The sequence below is a fragment of the Antennarius striatus genome, chromosome 17 (assembly GCF_040054535.1).
Source record: "Antennarius striatus isolate MH-2024 chromosome 17, ASM4005453v1, whole genome shotgun sequence".
In the NCBI taxonomy this organism is placed as follows: domain Eukaryota; kingdom Metazoa; phylum Chordata; class Actinopteri; order Lophiiformes; family Antennariidae; genus Antennarius; species Antennarius striatus.
Window position 1 is genome coordinate 127,415 of NC_090792.1, and position 21,141 is coordinate 148,555.

General features: G+C 43.0%; 1 protein-coding gene across 4 annotated transcripts in view; it reads right to left on the reverse strand.

Moving 5' to 3' along the window:
* Nucleotides 1–21,141, reverse strand: part of daam2 (dishevelled associated activator of morphogenesis 2) — a 101,982-nt gene that overhangs the window by 13,845 nt on the left and 66,996 nt on the right. For 3 of the 4 annotated variants that reach the window (XR_011038634.1, XM_068339671.1, XM_068339673.1), the window contains exons 12-20: nt 18,729–18,787; nt 18,364–18,548; nt 17,611–17,913; nt 17,212–17,319; nt 16,045–16,074; nt 12,770–12,876; nt 9,190–9,274; nt 7,044–7,150; nt 4,968–5,056 (exon numbers count right to left, since the gene is read on the reverse strand). Coding sequence is in view for 3 of the 4 variants with exons in the window: in XM_068339671.1 (XP_068195772.1) it covers nt 4,968–5,056; nt 7,044–7,150; nt 9,190–9,274; nt 12,770–12,876; nt 16,045–16,074; nt 17,212–17,319; nt 17,611–17,913; nt 18,364–18,548; nt 18,729–18,787 (1,073 nt within the window). In the remaining variant the exon portion in view is untranslated. The remainder of the gene's footprint in view (nt 1–4,967; nt 5,057–7,043; nt 7,151–9,189; nt 9,275–12,769; nt 12,877–16,044; nt 16,075–17,211; nt 17,320–17,610; nt 17,914–18,363; nt 18,549–18,728; nt 18,788–21,141) is intronic. The other variant, XM_068339674.1, reaches the window with a different exon arrangement.

Here is a 21,141-nt window from a genome sequence, read left to right on the forward strand (position 1 = left end):
TCATCAAAGCAGAGAGGGGTATTTAAGCCACTGAAGCCGTGTCCTTTAAGTAGCACTGTTTAGAACAATCATTTTGACAGCTCATGACGCATCCTTCTGCACCATGCTCAACATAGTCCGACAGTCTCCTTGGTAACATGGAAACACATACATTCAGATTTATACACGCACAGGTATACAAACAGAATATGTGTTATGTGTGTATACATATACATACATACAGTACAAACATATACATTTATACATATAATTGAATGTCCCTCTCACCCTTGTGGGGTGGTATCTGTGTGTCATCCTCCAGCTCGGGTCCTCTACCAGACCCCTGGGAGTCTGAGGGTTCTGTCAGTATCTTAGCTGTTCCTAGGACTGCGCTCTTCTGGACTGAGGCTTCAGATGTTGTTCCAGGAATCTGCTGGAGCCACTCTTCCAGTTTGGGGGTCACTGCCCCAAGTGCTCCTACTACCACGGGGACCACATTAACCTTGACCTTCCACATCTGTTCCAGATGTTCTTTCAACCCTTGATATTTCTCGATCTTTTCGTGTTCCTTCTTCCTGATGTTGGCATCAGCTGGAATCACCACATCTATCACCACTGCTCTCTTCTGCTCTTTGTCCATCACCACAATGTCCGGTTTGTTAGCCGGCAGCTGTTTGTCGGTCTGGAAGCTGAAGTCCCACAGGATCTTAGCCTTGCCGTTCTCAACCACCTTCGGTGGTATGTCCCATTGGGATTTGGGTACTTCTAGTCCATACTGGGTACAGATGTTCCTGTACACTATCACAGCTACTTGGTTGTGCCTTTCCATGTATGCTGAGCTGGCGAGCATCTTACACCCTGCTACCACATGCTGGAGTGACTCTGGGGCTTCTTTACATAGCCTGCACCTTGGGTCAGATCTACTGTGGTAGATATTGGCCTCTATTGCCCTTGTACTTAGGGCCTGTTCTTGTGCTGCCATGATCAGTGCCTCTGTGCTGTCTGTCAGTCCAGCTTTATTCAGCCATTGGTAGGTCTTCTTGGTATCAGCCACTTCCTCTATCTGACGTTGGTACATGCCGTGTAGGGGCTTGTCCCTCCATGTTGTCTCCTCCTCCTCCTCCTCTTCATCCTCAGGTTTCTGCTGTCTAAGGCATTCACTGAGCAGTTCATCTGTTGGGGCCATCTTCCTGATGTACTCTTGGATTTTTGATGTCTCATCCTGGACAGTGGCCCTGATGCTCACTAGTCCTCGGCCTCCTTCTTTCTGCTTAGTGTACAGCCTCAGGATGCTGGACTTGGGGTGAAACCCTCCATGCATGGTGAGGAGCTTTCTCGTCTTGATGTCTGTGGCTTCTATCTCCTCCTTTGGCCAGCTTATGATCCCAGCGGGGTATCTGATGACCGGCAGTGCATACATGTTGATGGCTCGGACCTTATTCTTACCATTCAGCTGGCTTCTCAGGACTTGCCTTACTCTCTGGAGGTATTTGGCTGTGGATGACTTTCTTGCGCCTCCTCATGGTTGCCATTAGCCTGTGGGATTCCAAGGTATTTGTAGCTGTCCTTGATGTCTTCTATCCTGCCCCCTGGTAGGTCGACCCCTTCAGTTCTGATCATCTTGCCTCTTCTTGATACCATCCGGCCACATTTGTCTAATCCGAATGACATCCCTATGTCGTCGCTGTAGATCCTGGTGGTGTGGATCAGTGAGTCAATTTCTCGCTCATTCCTGGCATACAGCTTGATGTCATCCATGTAGAGGAGATGGCTGATTGTTGTCCCGCTTCGGAATAGGTATCCGTAGCCACTCTTTGTGATGATGTGACTGAGGGGGTTCAGGCCTATGCAGAACAGCAGTGGTGATAGTGCATCCCCTTGGTATATGCCGCACTTGATGTTAACTTGGGCAATTGGCTTGGAGTTAATCTCCAAGGTTGTCTTCCAGGCTCTTAGTGTCCTGTTGATCTTATACAGTTCCAGACATTCCAGTATCCACGCGTGTGGCATTGAATCGTAGGCTTTCTGGTATTCAATCCAGGCGGTGCTTGGCTCCCCTGGTGTTACTACCAACTCCTATGAATCAGCTTGTTGGTCTTAGTTATGTTCCCTGTAGGGATGGTTCTGTAGGTATTCTCTGCCCTTGTCCATGTGTGTCTTGTTCCAGTAACCCATTTCTCATCAGATTGCCCTGGTTCCCTAGCATCTGACGCAGACCTTGTTAACCCGAAGGACGTCCGAGTCGGTATGACTCTGTCTTTATTGTGTTCACTCATGTTTGAGGTAGGCTGGTATACAGTATATATATATATATATATATATATATATATATATATATATATATATATATATATATATATACAGCAAGCTCTCCATACCTGAAGCACTCGAAACTGCCAAACAGAGACTAACAGCTCTGGCTACCCGACTGAAGCGATACACCAAGGAGATTGAGGCCAGGAGAATAGACAACACCTTCTTCACTCAACCAGCAAAGGTGTACTCTCAGTGGCAGAGAAATAGCATCCGGCCAGACCCACCAAGAGCTGAGGTGGAGAAATACTGGAAGGGCATATGGGACAGAGTAGCATCACACAACACCGATGCCCAGTGGCTAGTGGACCTAAGGACTGACCACAGCTGCCTCCCAGAACAAGAACCAGTAACCATCTCAATGGCAGACATCCAAGAAAGAGTGTCAAAGATGAAGAGTTGGTCAGCACCGGGCCCCGATATGATCCATACATACTGGCTAAAGAAGCTGACAGCACTCCACGAGCGTCTAGCAGCACAGATGAACCAGCTGCTAAGGGATGGGACGCACCCAGAATGGTTGACTGAAGGCAGGACAGTCCTGATAATGAAAGACCCACAGAAGGAATCTACCCCATCCAACTACCGGCCAATAACCTGTCTCAGTACAACATGGAAGCTCCTGTCAGGCATCATGGCCGCTAAGATGAGTAGGCACATGGATCAATACATGAGTGGGACACAGAAAGGAGTTGGTAGTAACACCAGGGGAGCCAAGCACCAGCTACTGGTGGACAGAGCAGTACACAGAGACTGTAAGAATAGGCAGACCAACTTGTGCACCGCCTGGATTTACTACCAGAAAGCCTACGACTCAATGCCACACACGTGGATACTGGAATGTCTGGAACTGTATAAGATCAACAGGACACTAAGAGCCTTCATCAAGAACTCAATGGGGAAGTGGAAGACAACCCTGGAGACTAACTCCAAGCCAATTGCCCAAGTTAACATCAAGTGCGGCATATACCAAGGGGATGCACTATCACCACTGCTGTTCTGCATAGGCCTGAACCCCCTCAGTCACATCATCACAAAGAGTGGCTACGGATACCAATTCCGAAGCGGGACAACAATCAGCCATCTCCTCTACATGGATGACATCAAGCTGTATTCCAGGAATGAGCGAGAAATTGACTCACTGATCCACACCACCAGGATCTACAGCGACGACATAGGGATGTCATTCGGATTAGACAAATGTGGCCGGATGGTATCAAGAAGAAGCAAGATGATCAGAACTGAAGGGGTCAACATACCAGGGGGCAGGATAGAAGACCTCAAGGACAGCTACAAATACCTTGGAATCCCACAGGCTAATGGCAACCATGAGGAGGCGCAAGGAAGTCATCCACAGCCAAATACCTCCAGAGAGTAAGGCAAGTCCTGAGAAGTCAGCTGAATGGCAAGAACAAGGTCCGAGCCATCAACATGTATGCACTGCCGGTCATCAGATACCCCGCTGGGATCATAAGCTGGCCAAAGGAGGAGATAGAAGCCACAGATATCAAGACTAGAAAGCTCCTCACCATGCATGGAGGGTTTCACCCCAAGTCCAGCATCCTGAGGCTGTACACTAAGCGGAAAGAGGGAGGCCGAGGACTAGTGAGCATCAGGGCCACTGTCCAGGATGAGACATCAAAAATCCAAGAGTACATCAGGAAGATGGCCCCAACAGATGAACTGCTCAGTGAATGCCTTAGACAGCAGAAACCTGAAGAGGAGGAGGAGGAGGAGGAGGAGACAACATGGAGGGACAAGCCCCTACACGGCATGTACCACCGTCAGATAGAGGAAGTGGCTGATATCAAGAAGACCTACCAATGGCTGAATAAAGCTGGACTGACAGACAGCACAGAGGCACTGATCATGGCAGCACAAGAACAGGCCCTAAGTACAAGGGCAATAGAGGCCAATATCTACCACAGTAGATCTGACCCAAGGTGCAGGCTATGTAAAGAAGCCCCAGAGTCACTCCAGCATGTGGTAGCAGGGTGTAAGATGCTCGCCAGCTCAGCATACATGGAAAGGCACAACCAAGTAGCTGTGATAGTGTACAGGAACATCTGTACCCAGTATGGACTAGAAGTACCCAAATCCCAATGGGACATACCACCGAAGGTGGTTGAGAACTGCAAGGCTAAGATCCTGTGGGACTTCAGCTTCCAGACCGACAAACAGCTACTGGCTAACAAACCAGACATAGTGGTGGTGGACAAAGAGCAGAAGAGAGCAGTGGTGATAGATGTGGCGATTCCAGCTGATGCCAACATCAGGAAGAAGGAACACGAAAAGATCGAGAAATATCAAGGGTTGAAAGAACATCTGGAACAGATGTGGAAGGTCAAGGTTAATGTGGTCCCCGTGGTAGTAGGAGCACTTGGGGCAGTGACCCCTAAACTGGAAGAGTGGCTCCAGCAGATTCCTGGAACAACATCTGAAGCCTCAGTCCAGAAGAGCGCAGTCCTAGGAACAGCTAAGATACTGCGCAGAACCCTCAGACTCCCAGGCCTCTGGTAGAGGACCCGAGCTTGAGGATGACACACAGATACCACCCCACAAGGGTGAGAGGGACATTTATATATATATATATTATAAAATATACAGTGTAGGGGGACACATGTTATACATATACAGAGGAATGAGAACTATATCCAGGTTCAGATGGCCCTTACCTTCAACTTTTGGCTTGGCTTCAGCTAGCCGCTCTGCAAACTTCTTCTTAAAGAACAGAGCCTGCAGTTTTTGTTGGTAGTGGTCAATTCTGATGGGAAAGAAAAGGCAAAAATTAGGAATGGAGATAAGGTATATTTGTATCCAGGGGAGTGTGTATTTTAAGCCCGAAGTCATCCAATTATTTAAAAAAAACACAAATGTTGTATCGTGTACTACATTCTACTATTAAACTGTATTAGACTCCTTTTAAAATTGACAAATGGGTTAATTAATTTTGCCAAAATTTTCTTTGGGGAGGGAGCAGTGTATTTAAAAAGGGATGTGTGATGTGAAATGACCAAAGAATCAGGAAAGGTAGAATTTAATCCCAAGACCAAAGAAGATATGTTCAAAGGAAGGGTAATATTTTGTTCAAGGACATAAATCCAGCTAAAAATGTAAAGTTTTAAACTTTCCTCAATCTAATGAGGAGTGTTTTCCCTGACTTTTGAGACTTGTCTGTGTGCCCTTCACAATTTGCTTCCAATGCAATTCTTTGTCGATATTTTTCAAAATATTTGTGGCTAGTTAATGGTTTGATTCTGCATAAATCTGTAACCGTTTTCACTTTGTAAAGCCTGCATTTAAAATGTTTGCCATAGACTGTTAGACATTATACAGTATGATGCATGTACATCTGGTTTATCACACAAACTGTCCATTCCATTAGTCTCACTGTCGTATAAAATCAGCCTGAACGGAATAAGCTCTTTTTTTTAAATTAGTAATTCCATGCTTTGGAGATGAGTACATTGCATTTTGAAAACACAGTCATCGTTAAAAAGTTATTAATTATTGTTTTGTAAAGCTTTAGCAAAGTAAAATCTTTTAAAGCATTAAAGTTAATTTCCACCGCAGGTGCAATTCATTTAGTATATAAGAAAGGAAATTTATGCTTAACCTTTTTAATATATATCATAGAAAAAGTTAGTTTGAAATCAGATCTTGAGTACGTGAGAGATGTACAGGCAAACCTCGGTTTCCGACCACAATTCGTTCCTGAAGGCTGTTCGAATAGCAATTTGTTCGAATTCCAAATACATTTTTCCCATTAAAAATAATGTAAATGGTCTTAATCCATTCCAAGACGCTAGAGAACTACCTTTTGTCAACATGATATCCATCCATTTTCTGCCACTATATCTGCGTACCATATGTTATTTCATAATGTCACATATATATCAAATTGTATAGTAAGGAAAAATATCAAAGAAATGTAAAAGAAAGAAGTAAACATGGGAAAGAATGTGTTAAGTACGATCCTGTGACGCTCTTATTTTGGGACTTCCTCTTGTACCTGGAAGTGGTTACATTTAAATATAATGTTCTTGTTCCGTTGAGTGCGACATGCGTAATCTGCCAGCGTTCAATTGAGTGTTCAGGTGAGCGTAGCGGGCTCCGGGTCAATAAAGAAGAGAAAACGTATTTGGTTCTGCTGATCATTCACCACGCATATTCTGGAACGAGTTACTGTTGTCTTTTGGACAGAAGTTTACGGTACTGTAACTCATACCATAGGAAATGGAACGCAGATTAAGTGAACAATTATTGAATACAGTAAACTAAAATAAAAAACACATTATAGTTGAAGCATAAGAATAATAAAGATAAGAAGTTCAAAGTAGTTCAAAGTACTGAGCTTCATTTGAGATCTGATCAGGAAATTAAACTGTTTTGTATTTATTCCTTGTAGCTTTCAATAGTAGTTGTTCTTGTACAAAGGCAAACATAATGAAATGACACCACTGTCCATGTTGTCATTGTTATACAGGTGAGGACCTCAGAATGTAACACAAACACCTAAGTGTCAAATTAAACTTGAGTCTGTAAACATAAGAATTAAAAACTGAAGGCAAATGTCTCAACTTCCCTGTCTGGTTGAGTAGAACGATTTATGAAAAAACTTTCTTTGTTTAAAAGTTTGTTTCTTTTTTAATATAGTGTGGAAGCAAACTGGGAAAGACAGACAGAAACCATTCATTTATTGACTTCTTCGGTGGTGTCGGTGGTGGGGGTGACAATGAACTCTTGTGCACCTGCTCATTTCAAACAGGAAGCGGTCAGCCCTGGCCATCCTCTCCAACTCGTGCTTGTGTTCCTCCAAGAGATCAACATCACTTTTCTCAGGGACAAACTTGAGAAGCTGCAAAGATACAGGAAACAATCAAAGTGTGCTACAACAGCAGGCACGTTTTTTTCATACACTTTCAGACTTTGTTTTACTTTATCAAATTTTCCTATAATATTCATCAGTAAGTCAATTCATCAATTTAAAGTGGAAACAATCCCTTTAAACATTTGAACATCTTCACTTTCTGCTTCGCTGCTCAGTTTTATGTAAGAGGGAATGTGCTGACAATGCAAAGTACACCAAACATCGTGTTAGATGATCAATCGACTTCCCCGCTCAAATTGATTTTCTCTATGGAGTCATGAAGCTACTGTAACTGTAACCGGGGTGGAAAAGCAGTTCAGATCTTCTAGCTGTCTCCTAGCAACAGTCTGGGTATCAGTACGGACTGTCACATGACCATACGCAGTCTATCTGTGTCCTTAAAATGGCGTTACAGGAAGTCAGTCATGTGATGCAAGAGGGGGCATGAAGGGACAGACATGCTGAAGGTTAAGAGATAATTTCTCTGTGTGACTTAAACCAATGTCAGTAATGTGTTAAACCAATGTCAGTAACGTGTTAAACCAATGTCAGTAACGTGTTAAACCAATGTCAGTAACGTGTTAAACCAATGTCAGTAACGTGTTAAACCAATGTCAGTAACGTGTTAAACCAATGTCAGTAACGTGTTAAACCAATGTCAGTAACGTGTTAAACCAATGTCAGTAACGTGTTAAACCAAAGTCAGTAACGTGTTAAACCAATGTCAGTAACGTGTTAAAAGAATGTCAGTAACGTGTTAAACCAATGTCAGTAGCGTGTTAAACCAATGTCAGTAACGTGTTAAAAGAATGTCAGTAACGTGTTAAACCAATGTCAGTAGGGTGTTAAACCAATGTCAGTAACGTGTTAAACCAATGTCAGTAACGTGTTAAAAGAATGTCAGTAACGTGTTAAACCAATGTCAGTAGCGTGTTAAACCAATGTCAGTAACGTGTTAAACCAATGTCAGTAGCGTGTTAAACCAATGTCAGTAACGTGTTAAAACCAATGTCAGTAACGTGTTCAACCAATGTCAGTAACGTGTTAAACCAATGTCAGTAACGTGTTAAACCAATGTCAGTAACGTGTTAAACCAATGTCAGTAACGTGTTAAACCAATGTCAGTAACGTGTTAAACCAATGTCAGTAACGTGTTAAACCAATGTCAGTAACGTGTTAAACCAATGTCAGTAACGTGTTAAACCAAAGTCAGTAACGTGTTAAACCAATGTCAGTAACGTGTTAAAAGAATGTCAGTAACGTGTTAAACCAATGTCAGTAGCGTGTTAAACCAATGTCAGTAACGTGTTAAAAGAATGTCAGTAACGTGTTAAACCAATGTCAGTAGGGTGTTAAACCAATGTCAGTAACGTGTTAAACCAATGTCAGTAACGTGTTAAAAGAATGTCAGTAACGTGTTAAACCAATGTCAGTAGCGTGTTAAACCAATGTCAGTAACGTGTTAAACCAATGTCAGTAGCGTGTTAAACCAATGTCAGTAACGTGTTAAAACCAATGTCAGTAACGTGTTCAACCAATGTCAGTAACGTGTTAAACCAATGTCAGTAACGTGTTAAACCAATGTCAGTAACGTGTTCAACCAATGTCAGTAACATGTTAAAAGAATGTCAGTAACGTGTTAAACCAAATCAAATCAAACTGGGGGGGGGGGGGGCTCAGTGAACTTTTTAATTACCCGCATTGAACTAACAATATTTATTTGACGGCATTCCTTGAAAGCTGATTTAAGTTTGAAGTTTCTTTTGTGGATTTTATGAAGGGCCATTCCCTTTTTGTTCTATGTTTTTTCATTATATGGTACCATTTAAAACACAAGTTCTGTCTCGGTCTATTCCTGTTCCCACTCCTAGAGCCGAACCCAGATTTTCTGATTGAGCCTGAGTTATATATTGAGTTATATATTATATATGAGTTATATATATTATAGTAATTAATTGTGATATTAGTGTACATATGCTACATAACACTATTATACACATGGTTATTCCAAAAGAACTCCACTCTACCTGCTCCAGCATGTCTTTGGCGAGTTCCTCCCTCTCATCCATCTCCAGGATTGCTCTCTTGATCTCGTCATTGCTCATTTTCAACCTGCAAAAAAGAAAATACTTTACTGAACATTCTTCAATAACATGTATTTATAACACACATCTATTCAAATATCCATATGGAGACATATAGTGAGTCGTTACGCTGGAGCACTGCTCTGGACCAGCCTCAAGAGTCTTGGCAGCTGTTTTCAGTGACATGATCACTGTTCAGAGTTCTGATCAATAACAGCAATGAAATCCTAACAGAACATCTGGGTCTGGTTTAAAGGTTATTTATTATTGATGCAAGGAGGTTCAGGGACCAGGTTTTTATTCTGTTGGACAGAGAAAAGTTTGAAGAATTCAGTTTATTGACTGATGAAAATGTTGTCGTTTGTAATATTTTTCAAATGTCCTTTAGTCCATTGGATCGTTCATTTTAGGACACATAGAAATAGCAACCGTATTGTTTGATGTCACATCTCCATTTATTCTATAGCATTTAAAGTAATCATTTGAAAAATGACAACATTTTGGGCTGCTCCCAAAGTACGGGTAGCAATATATCACCATAGTAACCAACACTATCTCGTTACCTCTGTCTAGTAATGTTGGACACATTTATCTATCATTCTTTTTGGTTTGTTACTTGTCATTTATGTGATTGGTTTGGTTAATTTGTCTGTTAGTTAGTCAGATTATTTATTGACATGACATTGTCAAGGGCCTGGGCAGGGGTTTGTGCTCTTTGGACACCCTTGTTTGCCAGAAAATATATCCATTAGTTGCTGAAAGGGTTGTATTTTTATTCTTTAATTTAAGCCAGTATGATGGCTTAATTGAAAATACCTCGACACTGATGACTCATACCATGACCAGTTCAATCCAGTATCAGGTCAGAAACATGTACAGTATTTTCCGCACTATAAAGCGCACCTAAAAGCCTACAATTTACTCATAATCCCGTAGTGTGCCTTATAATCCGATGCGCCTTTTATATGGATTATTATTAATATTAGTATTGGTTAAAAACAAGATCGCTGTAAAAAGCCGGCAGTCTGGCCGGCAGTCATGCCACAATCCGCCACCAGGGGACACCCTCAGAAGACACTCGGGCCCACGCCCCCTAACAACGGTAGTCAAGGGGCGTTGCCGAAAGTGCCGCTCTCACTGAGCTGACGGCAGAGCACCCTGAGCCTGGGGAGAGCAGCGGTACCTGGTTACGAGTCCGTAGCAGAACATAAGGAACTTTCAACAATTCTGTTAATAAAGTCTGACTGACTGACTGATCTCAGTATTTCTAACTATTTGGTGTCAGAAATAACCCACTTTAAACTGAATTGGTCTAAAAACCCCATTGTGCTGTCATCTGGAATCTAGTGACGGTCCATTCTGTTAGTCTGTGGAAACACACGGAGAAACTGGACTCAAGGTGCATAAAGACCCTCAAAGATGAACCTCCAGCCTTTTCTGAAATTCCAGGAGCAGTCACTGCTAGACAAAGGTGTCAGGTGTGCTGCATTGATTTACAAACGTAGTTGATAGCTCTGGGGTGGCGGAGGGACGCATTCAGGTTGTGTATTCTGTCTGCAGCGACGTGCGGTGAGATTCACGGCGGTGAGACACCGACGTTAAAGTCAGTTCTAGGAGTAAAACAGCGTCACGTTTGACAGTAAATTATCAGCCTGACATTAAAAACTAGTTAAAAATTGTTGAGGACACACAGCAGCAAATAGCTGCACCTCACCTCCGACTGGACTACCGATCGATCGAAACAATATTTAATTAATAAACGAAGACGAACGTCGGAGCTTAAATATCTGCTTCGAACTTCAGATCAGGAAATAATCCGCTCTGTTGGCACTGACTGCACTCGTAATGAATTTAACCAGTTTTTAATGTCAGGTTTGTTAATATGCGTGTTGACTTCTTTCTAAGATGGCAAAGTGATCAAGTTTCCTTGATGAGGCTCAGAATGGCTCATTGACATAACAACAGGACCGTTCACAGCTGACTAAAGGTACTCGCAGTCATGAATGCTCCATCTAGTGGACGGATAGTGCAACTACAGTCACTAGTTTTTTTATATCTATTTTAATTTTTTTATTATATGCGCATTATAATCCGGTGCGCCTTATATATAAAATATAAAATAAACAGTTCATTAAAGGTGCGCCTTATAATCCAGTGCACCATATAGTGCAGAAAATACTGTACTTGTGTTTCCACATTGATAATATTACATTTTAATGTTGCACATCAAAATTATGACCATATCTTAGAAACAGGATCTGTAGAGAACCATCAAAATACAGTAAAAACTCCAAATACAAACACTGTTCCGGAAACACTTCAGCTGAGATTATTTCCAACTCGTTCTATGACGAACAGAACTATAGTGTGTTCTGGGGCATTCATACTGAATTACTGCATCTAGAATATCTTAGAACAATGACTAATTAACATAAATAATGCATTCTGATGTAAAATTTATAGGAACGGCTGGATGATTTCTAGGTTTTAAGTGTGTTACATACCTTATTACATTATTATTACATTATGATTACATTATTATGTACCTTAGAAAGTAACTGTGGTAAGGATTCATTCAGTGTGGTCATAGTCTACGCAGTATCATTTTAAACTATCGTGTGTGTCAAGTAAGGTGTTGATATTCACTGTTGGGGGTAAATGAACAGCATTCTTGTATTTTTAATATACCGTAATCTCTCGTGCATTGCCCCTCCAAGATGCCCGGCTTCACCTCATTGCCGATTTTTGGGAGGCAGTCATGTGATACCATACGTGCATTCTATTGGCTGACAGCATCCGGAATTGTGCTGCATTTCGAGAGTCACGCGCTTCCGTGTATTAAAGAAACACTTAAAAGAGCTTTAAACAGTCTTTCAGAGTGTTTTAAAGGTAATACAGAAGGTGGTTTAATATCAGCATTGGGGTGGGGGGTTCAGAAACGTTTAAATTATCGTAACTAATAACATAAATAATTTGCTGCTTTATCGCAGAATTTCGTTATTTGCGGCTGTACATCTCATTTTGTATGCTACAACGCAGAGAACAAATAAAACCTGTCCACTTCATCAGAAAAGCCTAAGTTATAAAACCCGAAATAACATCTAAAGTAAGAGAAAGATAAAACACATTTAGTCGAGCACCAATGTGCTGTGGAACGGAAACAATGAGTGCAGTTCAGTCACATAAATAATATTTTATGACACAGTGGGTCAGAGGAGATTATGTGTGCAGTCATGAAGCACAATGAATGCATTATAACTCAGTACGAACACCCCCAGATGACACTGGTCGTGTTTACACTCCTGCCATCACACACACAATGGTCTCCGACTGATGTCCTCATGTCTCCTTTACTGGACATGAGAACATCTCAGGCAGATCCTCACTGAACACTTCATTCTATAACCTGTTTCACAGCGTCACAACTCCTCTGGAGTTAATTACAATGTAATTAACAGACAATGATCACTTATGTCTAGATGGGGCACAATGGGATAATCATTATCTCTAGCTGGACTCCTACTTTGAGAGTAAGATGATGCAGTTCTGTGCTCGTCTACCGTCGATGACTGACAGCTCTTTGACCTTCCGCGTGCTGACGTAGATGTCATCCATAGAACCCGTCTCTTTCTGCAGACAGATGGACAGAAAGTTCATGACAACAGAATGTAAAGTGTCTCCTCCTCAGACCTGTTTGACACCTTACTTTTCTGAGGGATGATTAATATCAACATTAATATTAACATATTAATATGGAACAAAACATGTTAGTTTGATCACAGCCCCTGTTCACAACTCACAGGAAAATAGTGACGTCCACATTCCTGACCTGCATTTGCATTCACAGACTGACAGCCAAGTGTCATGAAGAAATTAACAAAGCACACGTGATTGAAACATGTAATAACCCAGAACACAGTAATTAAATAAATATCATACTGTGAAAAGAGGTTTTATTTGGTGAGTTACCTCAACAGAAACAAACCAGGCCTAGAAACCGCTCAGGGGAAAGGGAAACAGTTAAACTTGGTTTAGTTGGATGTTTTTAGTAAACTTTACACACATTTTTTAAAAATGGATCAAAATTCCAAAGAGGAAAGACGATTGTCTGTCGACCCGTTTGTCTGTCGACCCGTTTGTCTGTCGACCCGGTTGTCTGTTGACCCGTTTGCCTACCAGTGGAAGGCTTTGGGTTAGACGGAGATATTTCATCCCCTGGCCTGCAAGAGACCCCCCCCCCCCCCACCATAATAAACCAGATTTTCCCAACTGGGGTATAGTGTGTGCGCTCAACCCGATATAACTAGAGACTATACTTTGAACTTGTGTGACAGTTATTAAGTGGGTAGATTATTTTGTCATTTAGATCATTTCTTTCTCTTGAGCGAAGCAGCAGAATTCCTCTCCGTGTCGAGTCCAACTGGGCCTAAGCTGAAGAATATTCTGAAAAAAGTCGATTGTCTAAATGTAAATTTAAATCATGTTGACAGAGAGCAAAAGACAGAACTTCTCTGTGAGGCTAGGACACCACCAGTAATGTCTAAGGAGCGCACATGGTCAAGATGTCTTGCTTTTCATTTTAAAAAGGGCATCATTTGAGCTGAGAAAGCGATAAAGATGAAGACTCGTGTGTTTACAGGTAATCCTGTTCCGATGTCATTAACTGGTTCTACGAGACGCGGCGTAATTAAAAACGACCTAAGTAAAAAAAAAAAAAATCCCAGTTCTGTAATGTACTTTATTTATGAAGGCATTTTTAAAAATATTTGGTTAATACAAATATATTTTAAGATTTTAAAAACAATTAAATGTTATTTTTTACTGTACAGAAAAAAACTTCAGCTGTTTTTTCCACATTGCAGGTAACGAGGGTTTCTATGGGCTATTAATATATATGTTTTATTCTGATTTATTGTACAGTAGGACAATATAATGTGTTCTTAATAGTTTACTAGGAATTAACCATTTCAATATTTGTGGTGGACTGATGTAAAGTGGAGTAAAACAACGTAAACTTGAATTTTATTTCAGTGTATGTTTTTTTTTAAAAAACCAACGTAAGTCGACATAACTTAGGCCGCTGTAAACCTCTGCTTGCTTTCCTTAAGGACCTTATCCACAGCTAACGGACCACCATTCACACTTATTATGCACACTGCTGCACTGTCATTTGAATGCAATGATAGAAATCACAGGTCAGACCCAGCAGTGATATGAACTTATTTCACATGCAGTGACATATAGCAGACATGAAGCAACATTAGCGTTCATTTGCAGCCTTGGTTGTTAACATGTACATTTTTTTTCCTCTACTGTTTGTTGTCAGACAACACTCTTTAGCTTTTACAGTAAGTTCCAGCGGCTCACAGCTAAATCTGTCCTCCTGTTTGCTGTGGAGTTGGCAGCGGTGAGTCTTAGTTCTGGAGCCAAAACCAGGAACAGGCCAGACAGTTGAACACAGAGCAGGAAGCAGCTGTAAACCTCAGTTCAGTTAGAACGCCTGTGATGTGCTTCAGTCTTTCTGTCACTCGTATCATGGCTAACACATGCTTGTTTTAATCCATCCATTGCCTGTGTGCTGATAACCAGTGTATAACCAGTGGATAACCAGTGTATAACCAGTGTATAACCAGTGGATAACCAGTGGATAACCAGTGGATAACTACTGGATAACCAGTGTATAACCAGTGGATAACCAGTGTATAACCAGCGAATAACCAGTGGATAACTACTGGATAACTACTGGATAACCAGTGGATAACCAGTGTATAACCAGCGAATAACCAGTGGATAACTACTGGATAACTACTGGATAACTACTGGATAACCAGTGGATAACCAGTGGATAACCAGTGGATAACCAGTGGATAACCAGTGGATAACTACTGGATAACTACTGGATAACTACTGGATAACCAGTGGATAACCAGTGGATAACTAGTGGATAACCAGTGGATAACTAGTGGATAACTAGTGGATAACCAGTGGATAACTAGTGGATAACCAGTGGATAACTAGTGGATAACCAGTGGATAACCAGTGGATAACTAGTGGATAACCAGTGGATAACTAGTGGATAACCAGTGGATAACTAGTGGATAACCAGTGGATAACCAGTGGATAACTAGTGGATAACTACTGGATAACCAGTGGATAACTAGTGGATAACTAGTGGATAACCAGTGGATAACTAGTGGATAACCAGTGGATAACTAGTGGATAACTAGTGGATAACTAGTGGATAACCAGTGGATAACCAGTGGATAACCAGTGGATAGGCAGTGTAATGTGGATCCAAAACGACCCTAATCCTAACGAGTGACAGCAGCTGAGTGTTGTTCTCTTCCTGCCAAAATGTGTGTGTGTGTGTGTGTGTGTGTGCGCGCGTGTGTGTGTGTTTGTGCATACGTATGTGTGTACATGTGTGTGTGCGCGTGCGTGTGTGTGACATAGAACTGAGTGCTGCCCCTGGACGCGCTGTGTGAACACACACCGAGGACTGAAGCTGCTTCTCTGCTAAGTCGCTGCTATGAAGACCCCCCCCCCTCTGGGAAACACACAGGAAGACGTGACGCCGTTTATCAGAATCATTACATTTTTACATTTTGTTATCTGCACTGTTGTTTCTATAAAAAGAAGTTTAAGTAGTAGAGGAAGTCTGATGCTCTGTGCAGCAAACATTACGTGGAGACCATCAAATAATGGAACTGGTCTTTCTGCAGCGTCGCAGGTGAGAAGGTGTGAAGAGTTCTGAAGGTCAACTACACAGAAACGGACTGTGGAGGAACGTGAACTCACCTGCTTGAAGGATTGGTTAGTCAGCAGCTCCTGCAGCCAGTCGGAGAGCAAAGAGACAAACAAATTGAAAACATGCAAAGATTAGAAATACAAGCAGAAAAAAAGTGTCTAGAGCAGAGAATCCCTGCTGAACACGCTGCAGGCTGAAGCAAGGAAGTCTCTGGAAGTCCTGCAATCATCTGACGCTTATATAGAGTCCAATATATTCCTGGCACACATATAGGAAAGGCTCTCTTTAATGTTTGTTTCATAATCCATAGAGGTCACAGTGATATTTTCCAAATCTGCATGTTCATCTGGTAGGAGATGGAAAACAAGAACATGAAAAATGATCGTAATTCCAGGCAAACAAAGTCCTTTTTCTCCATTCAGAGGTAAAAAATGGAAATGGACTCAACCTGTCACTGTCATGAAGATCCTGATTTCAGTGGATAATTCCTCAGAGGCCTGTATTTAACCATGGCCTGAGCCAATGAAAACCTGCTCTGTAGACATGAATACCTAAAGTAGGGGGGTCAACAACCTCAGCTGACCCCCACTCAGTAGAGCTTCAGCTGTCAGAACACTTTTAAGCCTGGCAGTAAAATGTGTTATAAAGGAATTAAAGAACAGCAATGCCTCTGCAGGGGACAGGTAGTGCTCTTCATGCCAAAACTGTTATTCCAAGAAACTCACTAGAGTCCATTAAGATCCCACTAAAAAGATTTTAGGCAGGTAATCCATAAATGCAGCTGCACACAAAATAATCACATTGCAAGTTGTGTAAGTAGTCTGCAGTGCAGAGGGAGTTAAACTGTAGTTCTGACCCAAACACATGCATACGGCAGCGACCACCCCGTGCTTTACTTCGGCACCACTTTGCTTTTCAGGACAAAGTTTCCAACATGATGACGTTTCCTGACTTTGTGGCCGCGGGAATGAAGATAAAAGCTTTCCAGATGCTGCAGCAAAGCTGGAGCTCTGAGACGTGTCTACTAGAAGCCCTCAGCAGTGAACAAGATGCTCCTGTTAGTCTGGAGTTAAGCCCCCAGGGGCCCTCGTGCCACAACCCCCCAACAGTCCTTCTCATAAACAAACACACATTGATGCATAAATTGATGAATCTACACAAAACAATACAAAGAAGGCCGTCATGGGTGCCTGCTGGGATTATCATCCCACACACACCTGCTGTCTCTGGTAGGCTGAGAACATCTTCTCGATGTCTTTGAGGTCCAGGATCTGGAACGCTCGCTGGTCATCGATGTTGTTCCAGATGGTTCCATTGATCACGTTCTGAAAACACGTCAAAGGACAGAAGAACGTTCCACTCTGTTCTGATTTAATTCAGGGGTTATGGATCATCATTCTGAACAAGTCTTTGGTTCAAACGTGTCATGATTAACTCATTGGCTGCCAGTGACGTCCACAGACGTTAATTTGTTTTTCAATGGGGAAAATCAGGCTTCTAATCATGATATTTGTCGTCATGACAACTGATCCAGTTAAGGAACAGGATGGAGAATCAGAGGACGTGTGTGTGTGTGTGTGTGTGTGTGTGTGTGTGTGTGTGTGTGTGTGTCTCACCTCTCCTAACTTGGCCCAGTTGAAGGACTTGAGGGGGTGTGAGGGCTGAGGGATGGCCTTGGGGCGGATGCTGCTCACTGAGCTGAATGAAGATGAAATGGGAGGGGGTGGGATGCCGAAAATGGGAGGTGCGCCCGGCGGGGGGGGCGGTGCTCCAGGTGGAGGAGGTGGTGGCGGAGGAGGTGGGCAGCTGAATGGTGGGGGAGGAGGAGGGGGAGGAAAGCCACCTATCACGGGTGGCAGGGGCGGAGCCGCAGGGCCGCCAGGAGGGGGGGCAGGGGGTAGAAAAGCCCCGTTTCCACCCTATCATAGGAGAGATCGAGAATCAAAGATGACATTCAAAATATTATATTGTTTTTGTTTTGTCAATAAATGCATTTCCATCGGAAACCAGATGTCTCCAAAAGTAAAAAAACGTCCGAGAAATCAGATGAAATAATCCAAACTGTATTTACTACACGACATACATTAGATACTGAACGAACTGCAGCACCTCAGTGCCACACATCAGGTAGAGAGGATGCTGATTTCACCTCCACTCATGTCTGAGCAGAGCTAAGCCACATTCTGATACTAACATCTGTAGAAAATGCAGTGAGATCACATTAAACACAGATCTTATAGCATTAAAAGAACAAGTCGTGTTTAAACTGGATTATTTTAATCTATGCTGGTGGAGGATAAAATATTTAAAAATTCCTTTTGAATGAATTGACATGTAATTTGTGTCGGTAGTGAAACAGAGCGGCTCACAGCGATGTCACTGATCCGTGAGGACAGGTCCAGGACCTGACCCCGGGCTGAGCGCAACTCCAGTCCCTCGCGCTGGAGTTTGTCCTTCATCTTGTTCAAAGTCTTCATCATGTCCTCCTTTTCTTGGGTCTTGGTTTCACACTCCCGCTCCTTCCTCTCTAGTTTAGCGAGCAGCTCCACGTGATCTGATGGAACCACAGGGAAGAGAAGCTCTTTATGTGCAGGGTCAGATACTAAAACCAGAAGCACACCGGAATAGTTATTCTCTTAAAGAACAGATTACAAGACAGCACAGAGATAGATATTCAAGTCTCATTAATGATGCATTTTTAACTTCCACCCTGCAGAGGGCAGTGTGTCTATACCTTTCCTGAACTTCTCTGCCTGGTCTCTCCATTGTTTCACCTCGTTCTCATTGACCAACCTGAGAAGCAGCAGAGAGAAATCAGCACCAACACAAACCCAGAAAGAAAAGCACAAATCTGCTCCACACAAAAGCAAAATGTTAGAACAGAGGTCATCAGGGGGTCAACTGGTCAACCCAGAACATTTGGAGGAAATTCAATAACTGTTGAAGAAAACTGCTGATCTCCATCAGTAATTCCTCTGTTCCTTCTTGATTAGAGGAATTACTGCTGGGACCAGATTCATGATCAGGACCGGGTTGATGCAGTTTGCTCCTTTAAGCTGAGTAACACAACATTAGTGCCCGAACAGAAAGAACATTTTATTAAAGCGTTTATTTTGTTACTTGGCTCAAATTCAGATTAAACAGTGTTATATAGAAGTTTCAGGATAAATATGGAATTAAATAATGTGAGGAACGAGGTAAGTTCTGGAATCCACACGAAAGATAAAAGGAAAGATTTGAGGGATTCATTGAGATGAAGAAAGATTGCAAAGAAAGACCTTGAACACTGGTGGAGGCCACAGCTGAAGTGAGAAACACACATTTCAGAGTCAATGAACACATCACAAATCACACAATGAAACACAGACCATGACTGCCAATAAGGGCATTAACTTCAGATTTAAATTCTTCTAATCTCTTTAACGTCATTTGGCGATTTCAAAGGAAGCTGGTCTGTAATTATATGTAAATCTGATATCTGGTTTTTTGTCAGAATGTAGTTCCAACAATCAGTCCTGATTAAAAAACATGTAAAACAAGCATCCCATGGTCACATGATCTCATCTAGTCACATGATTGTGGACTAGATGAGGAAATACTTTCTTACAGTGTTGGGCGGGCAGACGTTAGTCAGAACACAACATGATGACAGTGATGGTGAATTGTTGTCTCTCTGGCGTTAAATAGATTTTTTTTAAAAGCTGTCGTCCTTCCGTCTGAGGAGCCGTTCACGAGACAAACTGTACATTTTTACCCGTTCAGCCTGAACACCTCCAGCTAGCAGCCTTCAGTCCAGGTGTAGCTGGACCACATAGAGAAACAAAACAGGCTTTGGGAATAACGTAAAGAAGGGATTTAAAGACGCTTTTACTGCTGTGATGGACCTACGATCAACTATGATAGACAGCCGAGTTCAGGCTCAGCATCCGGCATCACTTTCAGCAAAGATTCCACCAGTGAGCTGGCTGCATGAACACTACCCATCCATCTTCCACGGCTTATCCGTAGTCGGGTCGCGGGAGCAGCAGCTTCAACAGGGAGCCCCAGCTCTAACTGGGGGGTCCCAAGGCGTTCCCAGGCCAGTGTTGAGATATAATCCCTCCACCTGGTTATGGGTCTGCCCCAGGGTCTCCTCCCAGCTGGACGTACCAGAAACCCCTCCCTAGGGAGGCATCCCGGAGGCATCCGCACCAGATACCCAAACCACCTCAACTGACTCCTTTCCACGTGAAGGAGCAGCGACTCTACTCTGAGCCCCTCGTGAACAGCAGTGTTTCTACCTTATCTCTAAGGGAGACACCAGCTATCCGCCTGAGAAAGACCATTTCAGCCGCTTGTATCCGCGATCTCGTTCTTTGGGTCATGACCCATCGCTCATGACCATAGGTGAGGGTAGGAACGAAGATTGAACGGTAGATGGAGAGCTTTGCCTCTCGGCTTAGCTCCCTCTTTGTGACAACAGGGCGGTAAAGTGACTACAATACCGCTCCTGCTGCCCCAATTCTCCGTCCAATCTCACGTTCCATTGTTCCCTCACTCGTGAACAGGACCTCAAGATACTTAAACTCCTTCACTTGTGGAAGGACCTCATTCCCCACTTGGAGAAGGCATTCCACCGGTTTCCTGCTGAGGACCATGGCCTCAGATTTGGAGGTGCTGATCCTCATCCCCGCCGCTTCACACTCGGCTGCAAACCGGACCAGTGAGTGCTGCAGGTCACAGGCTGATGACGCAAACAGGACCACATCATCTACAAAAAGCAGCGATGCAATCCTCAGGCCACCAAACTGTAACCCCTCCTCACCACGACTACGCCTCGATATCCTGTCCATGAAAATCACAAACAGAATTGGTGATAAAGCGCAGCCCTGGCGAAGGCCAACAGCTACTCGGAACAAGTCCGACTTACTGCCGAGAACCCGAACGCAGCTCTCACTTTGGGCGTACAGGGACTGGATGGCCCTGAGGAGAGGCCCCCTCACCCCATACTCCCGCAGTACTTCCCACAGTATATCCCTGGGGACACGATCATATGCCTTCTCCAAGTCTACAAAACACATGTAGACTGGATGGGCATACTCCCAAGCCCCCTCTAGGATCCCTGTGAGAGTAAAAAGCTGGTCCGTTGTTCCACGACCAGGACGGAA